A 17,793-nucleotide genomic window follows, 5' to 3' on the forward strand; every position below is an offset into this window, starting at 1 on the left:
CTATTTTAGATGTTGCCACATTGTTTTACAAGGATTTGAGCAGGACTAAGCATTTTTTAGTTGTTTAGTTTGTTTTGTTTTTGAGTTTGTAGGAAGTTCTCAGGGCAGGCCTGTTGTTTTGCAACTATTTCTAAGTGGGATTGGGTTTGCATTGCATTTGTGGCAAACCATCATGGCTCCACTAAGGCTTAAGCTTTTTTTAGGCCTCCCATACCACTAGGGCTCTTCCCATTTCTTAGGCCCTTCTTCCAGGTGGCTAATTGGCGATACCCAGCAGCAGCTACTTGAGTCTCTAAGCATACTTTAGCTAAGCATTGCCACCTTCCTCTCTACCCAGTCTATAGGCTGGTTTTTTCTACATTATTTTCTTCCTTATGTTTTGCCACTCTGCTTCCCTTCTGCAGCAGCCTTACTCAATGTTAAATGTCCTGGGCATCTAGGTTTTGTTCACACTGACCCAATGTACCCTCTGGAACATATGTGCTTTTTGCCAATACTCATAAATTGTACCTACCGAGGATCCTACCCTCTGTGTACGTGGGGTGGTTGTGTCCTCCTTCCCCTCTGTATTCTTTTTATATATTTTGGGGTGAGGTTTGTACTTGTAATTTTGTTTGTTGTATTTGTACATATTTTTTTTTTGCAAGTTTGAGGACTTTTTGGATCGTCTTGTCTTTAGGGATAGGGCCTTACTCTGGAAAATTCTGAGCCTGACGGCCGCGCGATCATTTGATCGCTGACTGGACGTCTATCGCTATGTACAGTACACCCACCGCCTGGTATACTTACTTTTACTGAGACACTTTAGTTCTTGTTTGGGGAGCATTCATACATCAGCTTTATGCCGTATGCTTGCAAGTAGAGTATACATTTCATTTATAACCCTCCTGTGTGGTAAAGACTGGTATACTGGCTGGATGTAGGGGTGTGCTTGGTGGAGATCCCAGAGGTAATGAATACTGCATTAGTAAAAAGAAGGACATCTGCTGTTATGGTAAGATATTGCGTAACTGTACTTTTAATGTGCTGTATGCATATATTTTCCATGCTCTTTGATTAAATCAAAATGGATTTTTCTGAACAGAGAACTGGGGCTTCTGGGAAGGGTTTTTTTTATGTTCAGCATTATTTTACCCAGTAAGTTGCTCATTAAATATGAGTGGTCCTTGCTTGTGTATGTATTACACATGGAACAGTGCTGTAAAACATTTTAAGGTTATATGAAAATGTGTTGATTGTAACTATTCTTTAATTGAACTGAATCACAACTGTTTCATAATTTAACAATTTTTAAATTTACTTTATTGTTTTATGCGTAAAGAAAGGTTATTTGCATAATGTGTTGGATGCACATATTTCTAGGTTGGCGTTTGCAGCTAGATGTCAACAGTGAGATCTGTTCATGTAGTATATTTGGTATTTCTGTGTGTGGCATTCAGAAAAACTTAAGTTGCAGCAGTTGTCTAGGCATCTTTGCATAGGTTGGTATTTTGAAGAAGCATATGCAGTGGATTGTAATATTTCTGCTGTAAGATGATAGCTGGGAAAGATTGGAGAAAAACTGTCTTGCTCTTCTTTTGTCTTTTAATTAATTTTCGATATTGGCTTTACTTTTAGTGGCCAAATGTGAACCTGCGGAATTACAAGGATGAGCAGATGCAAAAGTGAGTAATGAAACTGACGCATAAAGAACATCTTTGTGGTAGTCTCAGGAGGTAAAAATAAACAGAAATTCTGCTTACCAGGTGTCACTTTTTTAAGCAAAGCTTTTCTAAGTAACTCTCAAAGAAGAACTGACCTATTGTAGGTTTCTTGGCAATGAAAGGTTTGTGTTAGTTGTGCATTTTTTGTTGAATTTTATTTATGCAGAACTGCAGGTACTTGCGTTAATTCTTCTTTTTCCCATGTTAACTTTATTGAAACACTTAGTACAGCAGACTGGACTTGGGGAAGTATAAGGAATGAGACGGGAAAGCAAAAACATGATAGTGTAATTCATTTCTCTGTAGTCAACCGTTTTTGTGTTGAAAGTGTCAGAGATTTATTGCTGTTCATACTGTGACTTAGAGATAGTTAAGCAAGAGCACCATTTATTTATTTTTTAATGAATTAATTTATTTTGAGTTGAGAGGACATCATTGTTCTATCAGTTTAGTAAGCATTTTAATAGCAGCTCTGTGCAGGAAATTAAAAGCAGTCAAACAGCACTACTTGCTGTCATAAAAAATTCTTTACTTTTCAGGGAGTGTTCACAATATAAAACAGACATATTTTGGTGTTACTTAGAAGGCTTACCCAATGGCCATCCTTATTCTTTCCTTCTTAGTAGTTGACTTGTTAGATGAAAAAATCTGCGTCTTTGGCAGTAGCGTCTGTTCTACTCTGTCCATATCCTGTGGTAGTGAAACAATGTCTCATGTATTTTTTGTTGTTTAGCTCTCTGACCAAGGGGGTTTCTATTTCCATTGTTGGTAAATCCACTTAGTTGGTGCTGATTTGACTGTGAAAAAATGGCTCATTGACCCCCCCCTTGATGAATCTGATGACATTGCTAATGAAAGCTAAGTCATACTTTTCTCAGCCCAAACTGTCATCATCACTGTTGAAATTGTTGACTGTTTTTCTATGTTAGTTATTGAAGTGTCTTCTGTTTCTCTCACTCAGAAAGGTGGATCCGAAGTTGTCTTTTCAGTCTACTTTCAGCCTGTCAGTTATCAGATCTGACTTATATGTGACACTGGCCATCTTTGAGTCTTCAGGGCTAGAATAGACCTTTGCCTCCTCTACCTACAATATCTGTTCATTTTCTCTCCTCAGATCCCATTTGCCAACTTTGAGAGCGGATTGTGGTCCTTCAAGGTCTGCTGACTGTATCTGTTTTGGGGCAGCTATAGGGTTTTTGATGTTTCTCTTCTACCCTCAGTTAGCTGTGTGTTTGTTATGGTTCAGGTTTTAACTTGGTAGTTTATAGTTGGATGTTAGTAATTTTTCTCTGTATGTTCTATCCTGGTATTTCCACCATTTTGTCTGGTGCCTTCTTGTTGTTGTTGTTGTTGTGTCTTTCGGCTTATCCCAGTTAGGGGTCACCACAGCGGAACTCTGGTCCGCTGATGTTTGGTAGTGGATTTTTACGTGCCGAGTTACCAACCCTGACGCACAACCTTCAACGAAGGCACGCCCATTCACGCATGCCTCCATACAGAAGACGCTCTAGCTGAAAATTGAACGAGACAATGTCTTGCTGTGAGGCGACAACGCTGCCTTCTTAATAAAAAAAATAGTGTATATGTAATATTAGTAATAGCTTTTTCTATTCTATAGTGTGGTTATGTAGTTTTGTCGTGTCTCTTTAGATCATAGTTTTATCCTTAGATAAGTGATTTATTTTCTGTTTGTGTGTATTGTAGTAGTGCTTTTCTGTTGTATAGAGTTTTTTCTACTCTGATAGTACAAATAGAAAATTTTGCTATGGAGAAAGAGAAGTCTGGTTCAAGAAATGTGTTGTGTGTGGACACAAGTTGTCACCACTGGATGCATCTGATCGATGTGTATACTGTCAGGGTGCTGTCCATTTAGATATGGACTGTTCATCCTCTGTGGCTTTTGCGACTTGTGCATTCAATGCATAGGTTCATAGGATGTTACTAGGCTTTTGACCTAAGAGTCTTTACAAGCCTAGCTGTTAAATCCCAGTAATACTAGATGAGAGATATTGTCTATGCCCAAGGTTTTTCTTGCAAGGATTATCCATGTCAAGGAGAGAAGACGAGGCAATCTCTGGCAGAAATGTATGGTTTCTCATCCAGTCTTTCAGGTTGCACTTAAACAGGGTCATGGAGGTGCTCTGTTTGATATGGATTGGAAGCCTATTCCAGAGGTGTGGCATCCTCTGAAAGATTTATCAGCCTCTCCAGCAGGTCCTGTTTATGTTGCAGGCTAGATTGGGGTCCCTGGAACGGGTGACTCTAGTCCCATTTGACTTATGGATGTGCAGCATTTCCATTAGATTTAGGTCAGAGGAAGCCCTGTCAACTAGACATAAGTTGCTTCTAAGTAGGCTATATGCTACTGAGTATGGTCTGTCCATACAAGGTATGGGTTGGAGAGCTGGAATTTTCTTAGAAATTTCTGAGGTCTCGCAAGTTGCTGCAGGTGTCTGTCATGGTACAGACCAAAGGGAGCATTATATTCAGTAGTAAGCCTGATGAGGGACGAGTACAGGGGAAGTTATAATCTCTTTTGCTCTTGGGGCGATGCCTTTGCTAATAAGGTGAGTGACATAGAATGCCTTCATCACCACAGTAGACAAATGATGGTTAATGTTGAGCTGAACTAGTTTTAAAGGGATGCTCAAACCTTTGGCTGCCTCTTCATCTTTTTCTCCTATTGAGAGATACAAAAAGAGAGAAAAAGAGTAGTCCCAGGGCAAGACTCCGAAATCTCGTTCCAAAGAATGAAGGGACTGCAAACCATCTTCTTCATCTGCCAGATAGAGCCAAAGGCTCACCAGCCTTCAGCATTGCCATCTCTGACATCTTTGAGTGTGGCACCTCATATTGAGCCCAGTTCCCCTGTACTAGAGGTGTCCAAAGCATCCCCAGTCTCTTCCCATTGAAGGATCCTTCAGCTTTGGTGGGCAGGTTGCTCTTGCCTTTCTCACCTAACACACCATCAGAATTCTGTCTGGGGACTTCCTCTGTCCTGCCCCATATCTGAGTTTGTCCTTTTCAGATCCATTCCTCAGATCCAGTCCCAGTAGAGAAGTCTTCCAAGCCTCCATTGGCATCATCATCTGCCTGGTCCACCAAAACTTTTAAAAACATTAAGCTGTCAGACTTGGAGGAGCTGATGCAATCCTTTTGGCAGACCCAGATACAACTAGAAATCCTCCCAGCCTTGTCTTCCCCTTTGCCTGAGGTCTTGGCTCTGGCCACTGTTTTTCTTCCCCTGGACCCTTCAGGTCTTTGGTTTACAGAACCAGCTGTGCTAGCCCCCCCCCCATCTGCACCAATGGCTTGGCAACGTCAGGCGTTAACTCCTTCCTTGCCATTCTTAATTCCAGTATTGTCAGAACCATGGGTTCGGGGCTGCGAATCCATGGTCAGGGTTGACATTCTAGGTTTTGGAATTGTCCTTGACCCTTGGAGCTTCTGCATTTGACGTATCTTCTCTGATCTCTGCGTTGGAGCCATTCAAGTTGGTGTTGGATGCTGGTGTCTTACTCAGGTGCCAGGATCTGAGGAGTGTCTGGTCTGGTTGACAACTTTGGCTTTCAACACTATAGACTGGATCTTCCCCAATCCAAAGAGAGAAACTTTGGCAGTGGCTTCGGATCCTTCTCTTTCCCATAATTCTGGGCCTGCGGATTTGCACCAGCTGGTTCTGGGACAGTTCACAACTTTAGGTACCCAGGTTTTCTTGCAGGCAGAGCCCCCCTGTTTCTTTTGTGTCTCCTTCTGATTCACATGTTGTGGAGGGCACACAGTAAGAGCAAGTGCAAGAGGAAACACTTAGATTTGCCTGATGAATCCGTAATTGAGGACACTAACCTCGATGGAGGGAAGGACTCCCTGAAATCACTCCATGACAATGCATCTTTTGGCAATTTATTGGAATTATTGAAACAGCATGGTGGATGGACCGCAAAAACACCTTCCCTAGAGGTGTCTATGCCTTTAGAGGCCTTTGACATAGGCCCATCCATGTCATGTGTAATCCTTCACCGGACACCCTTATAGACCTAGTGTCATTGAGTGCTTTGAAGGAATCCTGTGGGGTGGAACTAGTTCCTAGGAAGGCTGATAGGATTTGATACTTCTTAAGGACAGATCCCTTTGGAGTAAGGGCCCAAGGGTTGATGCTTTTGTGGTTACAACTGCCGTGAAAAGGATATATCTGGGAAGAGTCAGTTGGTCCATCCATCCAACAGAGAGGGCCACAGGCTCTGGACCACTTGGGATAGTATGTGTATGCTTTGGCAACCTTTGCATTGTATGCACTCAACTACCTAGGTAATTTGACTAGACTTCAGTGAGACTCTGTTGCTTAATTGTCAGCCATTGTGAAGACTCAGCAGCCCTCAGAGACCTAGAAGACTCTAGAAGCTCAATTTTCAACCATGCAGTCTGTCATGAATGCCTCTGTGAGGCTGCTGTCTAGTGTGGCCGATGGGATATCTTACCTAGCAGGTACTGGCATTGCCATGCACTGTCATGCTTTGATGCATTTTTGCAGTTTTGTAGATTGCTTTAAGGTGTCCTTAGCCAATGCTTCATTTGATGTTTTTTCCCTTTCTGGCCCAAAGGTCAAGGAGACATTAGGTAGGAGTGGACAGGACTGAAAGACGGTCTGCTGTCAGAGCATGTTTTGCCTCCCCTCAGTGATCCTATTTCAGGAATCAAAAGGAGGGCCCAGTACCGGTTTTTAGTAATGTGCTTCAGCCTTTCCAGGGCACTCCTTGGGAAGATTCCTCCTGCAGCAGTGGGAGTAACCATAACAGATGCTGTCCACGCATCAGAGGTGGCTTGCTGACCTGAGGCTTCTATAGAGCTTTCTTTGGGATGCCTTTTCAACACTCCCAAATGGTTTCAAGAATGCTGCTGTTTGGTGTCAGTCTGGGTTGCTTGGCTGCCCACCCAGAAACATGGGATGCGGTCACCTCAGGTGCATGAGTGTTGAGAGTTGTGTCTAGTTGGGCATACAGTTTCCTTTTTGTTTTCTCTAAAGGATTCTCAAAAATCACTTCCAGAAATGCCACCCTGCCAGAGAAGGGATGCAGCAGATGAAATCCAGAAACTGCTGGCCAACCAAGTCATCCAAGAGATCCCATCAGACCAGTGAAAAACAAGGACCTCAGACCACTTCTGGATCTCAGCAAACTGAACCGCTTCATCAGTGAGGCCAAATTTTGGATGGTTATGGTGCAGTCCATTCTACCTCTCTTGAGGAAAAATGACTGGATGTGCACGGTAGATCTTAAGGATGCTTGCCATCACACAAAGATAGCAAGGCAGTCCAGGAGATTTTTGTGCTTTCAGCTGGGGGCCAGTTATTGCCAGTTCTGTGCTCTGTCCTTTGGTCTCACCACAGCTCCCCAGGTGTTCACTAGATGTATGATGGTACTAGCAGCTTGGATTAGGCTGCAGGGATTCTGCATTTTTCTATACCTGGATGACTGGCTCCTCACCACTTCCATGAAAGCATCTCTCACCCAGGCTCAAGACTCCTTACTTTATGTGTGTCTGCCCATAGGCATTACAGTGAACCCCAAAAGAAGTAGCCTTGAACCAGTGCAAGTGTTGGAATTTATAGGAGGATATTTGGATATCATATGATAGAAGAATGCCAGTGAAGCTGAAAAGTAAGGTGTACCAAAAAAATAGCGATGTGACAAGTACTGTTGTATAATACAGGAACATGGGCAATAAGGCCAGACCAGTGGAGGAAGATGGAGGTGATGGAGATGAAGTGCCTGAGATGGGTGGTAGGATGCACACTGTGGAACAGATGAAGAGGTCATAAGGGCAGAAGCCAAAGTAGCTGCCGTTGCAGAAAAGGCCAAAGAGAACAGATTGCAGTGGTTTGGGCACACGTGCAGAAAAGCAGGAGAAAATCTGATGGAGATTTGGGACAGGCAGGAAGAGGGTAAGTCAAAACGAGAACATCCAGCAAAGATGCGACAATCAGGCATTAGTGCCGAAGAAGGTATGAGAGTGGCATTGAATTGAGAGAGAGTTAGAGAGAGATGATGACAGTTGGCAAGACACCCTGACCCCATGTAGAAAATGGGTAAAAGGGGGTTGATAATGATGATTTAGATATGGCCACTCAGATAGACAAGCTTCTGTCATCCATACTAACTTCCCTTCCCCTGCAGGCATCTGATATTTTTCAGGATCCCAAACCTTCCGGAGCTGTAGTTCTACGTCGTCTTGGGCATATGGCAGCATCTATCATAGGTTCATAGGTAGGTACTAGGCTGTCGGCCCAAGGGCCTATGTAAGCCTAGCCAGCAAGGTTCCATGGATTACGCCACCCAAGAAAGTTATTTTTCTGTGCCACTGTCGAGCAGAGACACAGAAGTGATCCCCGGGATGTGTTTCCTATTTCCCATCCACTCATCAAGATTTTTCTTGAAGAGTGCTAATGAAGAACTTTGCTTGACATAGATGAGTAGCTTCTTCCAGTGTATAGGAAGTCTCTGGGACAGGAATCTATCCCTCCAGCATGTCCAGTTTATTGTGGTGACAAGGTTTAGGTCCCTAGAGCATGTAGCTCGGAGGGATTGGGATTTTTTTAGGTGTAGCATGTCCAACAGCTCTGGGTTTGACATAGTTTATATGTTAGGCAGATATCACTTCGGGAGTAGGTGATATGCTACGGAGTAAAGCTGGAGTTTTTTGAGGCGGTCAGTGTAGGGCATTTGTTTGAGGACAGTAATCTTCTTTGTGTGGTACTTCTGTGGCCTTTCCAACTGCTGCAGATGTCTTGAGGTACATTCCAAAAGGGGCATTGTACTCTATAATGGGTCTAATGAGTGACGAGTAGAGGGGAACAATGACCTCTTTTTTCTTGGATGAGAACCCTTTTATGATGAGGTGTGCCACGTAGAAGGACTTCCTGACTACTGTGGTGATGTGACTATCAAAGGAGAGACTACTGTCCACCTGGGTCCCAAGGTCTCTTGTCACGTATTCAGTGTTAAGTAGATTGCTGTCTATGTTGTAGTTCATGGGCACAGAGTTTTTACCAAAGGGGATGGCACTGCACTTTTTGACATTGAGCTTGAGGCCATGGCTCTGACACCAGGCATCTGTCTCAGTGAGGCCCTTCTGTAGGATGTCCACATCATTTGGGGACTTGACTGTGGCTCCTAGTTTGCAGTCATCTGCGAACTTAGTTAGCCAGAGGCCTTCTGTGTTAGCCTGTACTTCAGAGAAATAGATACCAAACAGGAGAGATCCCAGGACGGAACCCTATGGTACTCCACTTGTCACTGTTTTGAGGTCAGATTTGGAGTCTGCAACTTTTACAACGTGAGTTCTGTCAGTGAGCCAGTTGCCAACCCATCTTGTGATGTAAAGATTTATACCTAGTTTAGTGAGTTAGCTATAATTCCAGAATGGGGGATGGTGTCGAAAGCCTTGGTGAGGTCAAGATAGGCTGTGTGAACCACCTTACCCTCATCCACGGCTTTGGTGACTGCCTCAAAGAAGTCGATCAGGTTCAGGAGGCATGATCTGCCTTTCACAAACCCGAACTGGGTGGGATCCAGAGTTTGGAGGTTACCAGTGTCTTTGTTTATGAGTTCAATGATGATACGTTCCATGGCCTTGCAGACCAGGATCGTCAGGCTAATAGGTCAATAGTTCCCGGGATCAGAGGTAGCTCCCCCTTTGTGGAGTGGGATAACTGTTGCTGTGCTCCATTCAGTAGGCACAAAGCCTGATGCGAGACTATTATTGAACATGGTGCTTAAGTGGGGAGCCAGTTCGTTCTGAAGTTCATGTAAAACGCAGCCTGGGATGTTGTCCGGTCCCATGGATGCTGTGTTTTTGGCTTTAGAGAGTGCAGCTTTTACCTGCATAGTTGTGATTACAGGGACTCTGCATTCTTCCTGTATATAGATAATGGGCCCTTTAGGGGGTGAGAGAGGGGTAAAGTTAGCACTGAACCGATCTGCCAGGATGTTGGCAATATCAGTTGGCTCTCTAATTTTCGTGCCTTTGTGCTGTAACTCAGAGCAGGTCTGGGTGTTGCCATCTTGATTCTTGACATTACTATAGAATGCTTTGTGGTTGTCCTTGGATTTAGTGGCGATTTTGTTTTCATAGCTAGCTTTGGAGGATCTTATAAGGGATCTCATCTTCTTACTGAGGCTGACCAGGGAGCTCCTCCACTCTTGGGATTTTGTACAGTTTGTTTATGGCAGGGGACCACCAGATTGGCTTCCTTTTTTTGGAGGATAGCGTCTTGGTTCTGTTTGGGATAGCACGATCCATGCACTCATGTAAGTGCTTATAGAGTGCATTTCTGTAGGATTCAGCAGTTGTAACTGTATTGTCCATCTGCATGGGTGTCATGAAGTTCACCACTTCTGTCTTAAGAAGCATGAAGTTGGCTTTGGAGAATTTTTTTACTGTGGTTTCCTTAATGGGGGGTGGGGGCGGGATGTGGATATCGAGGATGATTAGCTTATGGTCGGATCGGACCAACGAGGAGTTGACTTCAGGTGTGGAACACCGGTCACTCATGTTGGTAATGACTAGGTCTATGATATTGTTGCCCCTGGTGGGGGTGTGGATAAGTTGATCTAGGACATTGGAGTTTATGAATTCCAGAAAGCATTGAGCTAAGGAGTTGGTACACGAGTAGTTTTCCCAGTTAATGGTGGGGTAGTAGAAGTCGCCCATTATAAGGGTACTTGGTTGAACCCTAATATTTTCCAGTACATCAAGAAAAGAGAAGTGGGAATCCTGGGGCATGGTGGGGGGGATCTGTAGCAAGCTACAATTTGGATTGCAGTTTTGCCCAGAGTTAGTTGCACTTGGATAACCTCGGATGCATTATGTTGAGCAACTAGCCTGGAGGTGTGGATATCCTTAATGAATATGGACACACCTCTGCCTTTGGTGTTTCGGTCCAGGTTACATGGTCAAAAAGTGTGGTATGAGTTATAGCCTGGTAGTGCAGGGGTGCTGTCTGTCTTGTTCCTCTATCAAAGTTCCACATGAGAGTGTTAGAATGAACTGTTGCAGTTCAAAGGTCTTAAATCACACATCCAGTGGACTACCCAGTACTTCTGACAAACATCTGTTGCCGCCATATTTGGTGGTGGTTGGACTCAGCACTGGTCACAGCAGGGGTGACCTTTTGATGTCCTTCATGGATGCATCTGCAGTCATAACAAATGGGTTGTCCTGTCGTCAGGCAGCCCTTCGGTCGGCCGGATTCCAAAGTCTGGGTCCGGCTTCGGCTGATGTCGCACTTCACCCGACGTCATCTCTGCTGGTCTTCGGGTATAAAGGCATCAGCCGACGCCATTTTCCTCAGTCTTTCTTGCCGCGTGCCAAGCAGAAGCTGTTCGCAAGTGCCAGTCGGTCAGATCCAGAGATTACTACTACCGAATACTACTTCGAAGACTTCTAAAAAGCTAAGTACCCCGTTGGGGACTCTTTCTTGCCTCAGCCGATGTCAGAAAAAGTCAATAACTGTTTAACTTGTGGGAAACAAATACCTCATAAAGATTTCCACTCTTACTGTCTGCCTTGCTTGCCTGTTGTGGATGATGCATTTAATGATGTCTGCACTGCTCCTGATTCTTTACCTCCAGCCCCTGCCAAACCTGATAGATTTTACAGGGTACCAGACACTCACCACCACCTATACAAGGCCCCACTGGCAGACCCCGAAACTATTTCCCAGGGGCCTAAGGCAGTAGCCTCGACCACAGCAAAAAACCCTATTCCTTCAGAAAGGGAAGCCAGGTCTTTAGACAGATGGAGTAAAAAAGTTTACACTTCTGCTACTCTCTCAGCTAGAGCTTTAAACTGTCAGTTTCACATGATCCAATACCAAGAGTTTATGCTTGATCAGTTAACTAAAAAACTAACCTCTGATGAATCTATAGATAAGAAATATGTATTAGAAATGGTGAATAACATACAACAGGTTAGTAACCATTCCTTAAAATGTGGCTATGATGCACTGGAGGCTTCATTTAGATCAGCCATGACTGGCACAGTGATAAGAAGACCTGCATGGTTGAAAGAGCAGGTCTTACCGGATCATGTTAAAGCTAAGCTATTAGATGCTCCTATGGATAAGGCCAGTTTATTTGGTACACCTGCCCAGGAGATAATGAAGAAAATGGAAGAAAAGGCAAAATCTGTACAAACAGTTAAAGATTTCTTACAGGTTCAGCCCCCAAGGTTTAGCAGGAACTGGCCTGCCAAAAATTGGTCCTTTCCTGACTCCACAAGATCCCAAAGGGGCAGGAATAGACTCTCCAGAGGCAGAAATCAATCCAGAGGAGGTGCCTACAGAGGACGACAGTGGCAAGGTAATAACAGAGGCACAGACACGACCACTACCACTACAACAGGACAATCACAGTGACTTGGCTCTAACTCCGCCTACCAGGGAGCAAATAGCAGCACCATTAGGCGGAAAGTTAGCCTTATTTTCGAAAAATTGGCACTATATCACAAAAGACAAGTGGATTTTGCAAACCATAGACCAAGGCTACCGGTTCCACTTCCACACCTTACCAGTCAAAAGAGGAATGCCAAACCTGCCTCCAAATCAAAAATAGAAGCTCTACAACAGATAAGGCAATTAACAAAGATGAGAGCTGTGGAAAGAGTACCAATAACAGAACAGGGCAAAGGATTCTACTCCAGACTCTTCCTAGTACCAAGAAAAGAAAAAAGCTGGAGACCTATTCTCAACCTGTCCATCTTAAACACATACATCATTGTCCCAAAATTCAAAATGCTGACCCTACAGCAACTTCTTCCCATGCTGGGCAAGGAGTGTTGGCTGGTAACTCTAGATCTCAAGGAGGCATACCTGCACGTCCCCATTCGACCAAATTGCAGAAGATACCTCAGATTTCTTGCAGGATCAGAGCATTATCAATTCTCAGCATTGCCCTTTGGCTTATCTACTGCGCCCAGAGTATTCACAAAATGCCTGGCATCAGTAATCGCCCACTGCAGACTACAGGGAATCCAAATTTATCCATACTTGGACGACTGCCTGCTACAAGCGGACAACAAATGCAAGCTGACAACAGATTTACAAAGGGTCATTTACTTGCTACAAGCCCTGGGATACACAGTCAATTTACAAAAGTCAAGGCTGATACCATCCCAAACAAGAACATTCTTGGGCGCGGAATTGGACACAGTAAAACAAATGGCATTCCTAACTGCAGAAAAACAAAAAGAACTCCCTCTTTACTTCTTGGCATTAACAAAACAGAACAAACTAACAGCAAGAAAAGTTCTCCAGGCCTTGGGCTTCATGGCATCATGCATAATCTTGGTCCCACATGCCAGACTGCATATGAGAAAACTACAGTGGTACCTAAAGAATTTATGGTCCCAACACAGGCACAGTCTAGAAGCAGAAATACCACTAATCCCATGCCTAAAACAGGAGTTCCTATGGTGGGCTCAAGCATGCCAGTCAAACCCAGGCCTACCCTTCCACAACTTTCGAACAAGCCAAACCATCACAACAGACGCCTCAGACCTAGGATGGGGGGCGCACATGATGGACAAATGCATACAAGGATTGTGGACTCAGGACCAGCTGCACCTGCACATAAACCAAAAAGAAATGCTGGCAGTAAAACTGGCAATCCAAAAATTCAGACCATTCCTCAAAGAAGGACATTTGATGATAAGGACAGACAACACCACAGTCATGTGGTACATCAACAAGCAGGGAGGCACTCATTCATACCCCCTATGCAGAATGACTTTGGACCTTTGGAATCTGGCACTCAGCTACAACATCCAGTTACAGGCAATATTTGTACCGGGAAAATAGAACACTCTAGCAGACATGTTAAGCAGAACCACCTCGGATGCTCACGAATGGATGCTACACCCGGACATCTTCAAGAACATCATAAAGAAATGGGGAATGCCACAAATAGACCTATTCGCTTCCCCTCTCAATCACCAGCTCAAAAAATTCTGCACAAGGACATTCCACCCACTTGCTTGGAAGGTGGATTCGCTCTCCTTCAGCTGGAAAGGTCTGACAGCATATGCATTTCCACCTCTTCCCTTGATACACAGGGTATTGCTAAAAATCAAGGAGGAACGTCCAAGGATAATCCTGATAGCTCCGAACTGGCCAAGACAACACTGGTACCCATTGCCGAGGAGCATGTCTCGGGAGAAAATGTGGACAATACCCCTGATGCCTTTGATGTTAACTCAGAACAACTACAGCATCATGCATCCAAACCTAAAAACTTTGCAACTGACTGCCTGGAACATCACATAGCTGCAACTAATCCAGCTCTTTCCCAAAGGGTTAAAGACATTATCCTTGAAGCCCGCAGACCTTCAACAAGAAGGAACTATGCAGGAAAATGGAAAAGGTTTGTCATTTGGAGTGCTGAAAGAGGAAAAGATGTGTCGAGTATAGATATTGCTAACATTCTGGAGTATTTGGCAGAGCTTCTACATACAGGCCTGTTTTATTCCTCCATCAAGATACATGCATCAGCTATTTCAGCAGAATACAGCTTTGATCCACCTGTCTTTTCACATCCTCTACTCAGGCAGTTCCTCAGTGGGATCAAGAATGTAAAACCTCCTAGAAAACCACCATTACCAGCATGGGACTTGAACTTTGTGCTAGAAAAGTTGACACTCCCTCCGTTTGAACCAGCAGCAACAGCAGATCTACAGCACCTGTCATGGAAAACTGCTTTCCTACTGGCAATTACCTCAGCAAGGAGGGTTTCTGAACTTCAGGCCTTAATGGCAGTACAACCCTTCCTAATCTTCCATCAAGATAGGGTGTCCATGAGAACTAATCCTACATTTATGCCTAAGGTGGTATCCAGAGTGTCTTTAAACCAGGCAATCCACCTACCTACCTTGATCCCCAATCCACAAAACAGAGGGGAAAGAATGCTGCATACCTTAGATGTACATAGACAGCTACGCTACTACCTGGACAGAACCAAAAGTAACAGAAAAACTGACCAGCTTTTTGTAGCCTATGCAACAGGAAGGGAAGGAAAAGCAATTTCCAAACAGACAATCTCCAAATGGATAGGAAATTGCATACGATTCTGTTACTCCTACCATGGAAAACCAATTCCACAGAACATAAGGCCTCATTCTACGAGGGCTACAGCCACTACCACAGCTTTCTTACGAGGAGTGGCAACCAAGGACATTATTGAGGCGGCTACTTGGACCTCCGTGCATACATTTGCCAAGCATTATAATTTACCTCTGTATTCTAGATCCTGAGCAGGGTTTGCCACTGCTGTACTGCAAGGGATCCTAACCACACCATAATTTCTTCTTCCTCCTCCCCTAGTTGGCTATGGTATTCTACCCATTTGTTATGACTGCAGATGCATCCATGAAGGACATAGTACAGTTTTGTACCTACCATAAATGTAGATGTCCGAACTGGATAGCATCTGCAGTCAGGATTACCCTCCCTCCTTCCCCTCTGTGGTACTCCTAGGGTATTTACCCTCCTAATAGCTAGCTGGGGGGGGGAGTCTCTTATGGTGTATTTGTTTGTATTTATGTACATACATGCTTATTTTTTGTGTTTGCCTTCTATCCTTTTGGAAACATTGGCATTTATCCAAAATTTAGCCTTCCAAGAGGGCAACAGGCATCTGGGGCAAGAAAGACTGAGGAAAATGGCGTTGACTGATGCCTTTATACCCGAAGACCAGCAGAGATGACGTCGGGTGAAGTGCGACATCAGCCGAAGCCGGACCCAGACTTTGGAATCCGGCCGACCGAAGGGCTGCTTGACGACAGGACAACCCATTTGTTATGACTGCAGATGCTATCCAGTTCGGACATCTACATTTATGGTAGGTACAAAACTGTACTTTCTTTTCTGTCCCCAAGCCAGAGTCCCAGTGGATACTTCCATTCTGGGATGGGGGGACATTTTCAACAGAAGGTTGTTCATGGGATCTGGTCAACATTCAAGGCTCAACATCTTTGCAGACAGGTTCAGCATAAATCTCCTTTTGGCTTACTACTAGTTGTCCGTCAATCCAAAGATTGCCAAAAAGGTATTCAGTCACTGGCGCACTCCCTGCTGCAGCCTCTTTGCAACTCCCCAGAACACAAAATGCAGTAATTTCATCATAGCTCCCCTTCGGGGAAACTACCCAGTGACACTCTGTCTCATCGTTGGCCAACCAAGTTACATTATGTTTACCACCTCTGCTCCTTATGACCAAATTTCTTCAGAAAGCCTTCCATTGCAGGGCCACTGTCAGCCTAATATCGCCATTTTGGTCCATTCAGATTTGGTTTCCCCTTCCTACACCACACTTGAAGGTGCACCTTTGTTTACTCGATTCACTGCCAGATCTAGTCCGTCACCCCTCTGGGGAGTGTCACTTGGACATTCCCAACCTAAAGTTAACTGCTTTGGTTTCTTCAGTTCCAGTCATGGCAAAAGGTATGTAGCTTCCCTCGGATGGTGATCTCCATTATAACAGTGCACAAAACCCTTCAACCCAAAAGGTTTACTGCAGAAAATTTAAAAGTTTTACCTTCAGGGCAGATTACCAAAATATTGATCCCTTTTCAGTTGCTGATGTTCTTCATGTTTCACTGTTGCAGTCATTACATTTGGGTAATCTGCTGGCAAGTTGCCCTCAGTCGGCCTGAATTCCAAAGTCTTGGGTACTGCGTCGGTTGCTTTCTTCTCTTCCATGAAGTCAGGTCATCGGGGGTATAAAACATGCAGCCGACACCATTTTCTTTAGTCTTTCTTGCCGCACAGTGCCCGAAGCAGAAGCATTTCGCAAGTGCCGGTCGGCCGACTACTGAAATATTCGAGTTCGAGTTTCAGAACCGAAGTCTTCACTAAAGCTAAGTACCCCACTGGGGAAACTTTTTTCTGGCTTTTTACCGATGTCAGAAAAAGTTAATAATTGTATTACTTGTGGGAAGCAAATACCTCATAAGGATTTCCATTTATACTGTATTCCTTGCCTAGGCCCTGATCACAACATGCCTGGCTGTTGGTTTTGTGCTAGATTTAACCAACTCACATTTAAGCGTTGGTATAGTTTTGCATCAAAGTATTTTGGAAACAGATTTAACTACCCAGAAATGTCGTCGGATAGCAGTCCGACTACCGGAGTACATAAACACAAAGAAAAGGACAGAGAAAGGCAGTCGAGAGCCAAAACAGATGACGAAGCTTCTCCTAAGCCAGTCGCTGGTTCGCTGGTACTCAGTGAGGCGCTTTCGCAGCCCCTGATACCTGCTACCTTCGAGTCGCAGGCCTCTACCGACACCCATGTGGAATCCGGCATGCGGCAAGATACTCAAGGTATTAGACCGACGGATGTATCTCCCTTGGATGGGTCCGGAGCTGCTGAGCAGGCATTGGCTTCTGAGCGTGTATTCAGACCTCAACATTTGTATATCAAACCGACAGCTGCAAAACCAAAGACAAAAGCAACTTCTAAAACTAAAAAACTGACGCGTGAGCCACGTGCGCAGGCCTCCATGCTTAAAAAAAAACAGATGATCAAAATGGCTGAAGACCTTATTACCTTGATCAGGGGTACCCATCCCCCACCAGATAAGAGGCCTAGGCAAGATACTGATTATGAATCTTCAGATCAGGTTTCTATTTCCTCTGATTCCTTTTCTGATCAGGAATTATCTATACCTCCCTATGAGGATTCTGATGCTGAGGAGTCTGTACTACCTGCATTTGCTCCTGAGGATTATTCATTTGGAGAAACCTTGCATTCTTTAAGGGAGCATTTCCACTGGGAGAGTCAAGACTTCTCAGAATCAAAAAAGAGGCTCAGGGATTTCCTTCTTCTCCCTCATCACAAGCCTTTAACCATTCCCCCTGTTTTAGATATTGTGGATGATGTGTTTTCAGAGTCAAGCTTGACCCCTGACTCCTTACCTCCGGCTCCCAGCAAGTCTGACAGATATTACAGGGTCCCTGACTCACATAAATTTTTATTTAGAAACCCTGCTGCTGATCCTGAAACTATTTCACAGGGTCCAAAGGGAGTTAAGGCCTCAA

At 44.3% G+C, this 17,793-nt stretch overlaps 1 protein-coding gene across 1 annotated transcript in view; it reads left to right on the forward strand.

Annotated features, from left to right (window-relative positions):
- The window catches only part of RICTOR (RPTOR independent companion of MTOR complex 2), a 3,179,211-nt gene that overhangs the window by 1,215,219 nt on the left and 1,946,199 nt on the right, over nucleotides 1-17,793 (forward strand). Inside the window, exon 19 of the mRNA XM_044069875.1 lies at nucleotides 1,618-1,664. Coding sequence (XP_043925810.1) covers nucleotides 1,618-1,664 — 47 coding nt within the window. The remainder of the gene's footprint in view (nucleotides 1-1,617; nucleotides 1,665-17,793) is intronic.

Source organism: Protopterus annectens, chromosome 1.part0 (assembly GCF_019279795.1).
Source record: "Protopterus annectens isolate FY-2018-M chromosome 1.part0, PAN1.0, whole genome shotgun sequence".
NCBI lineage: Eukaryota > Metazoa > Chordata > Ceratodontiformes > Protopteridae > Protopterus > Protopterus annectens.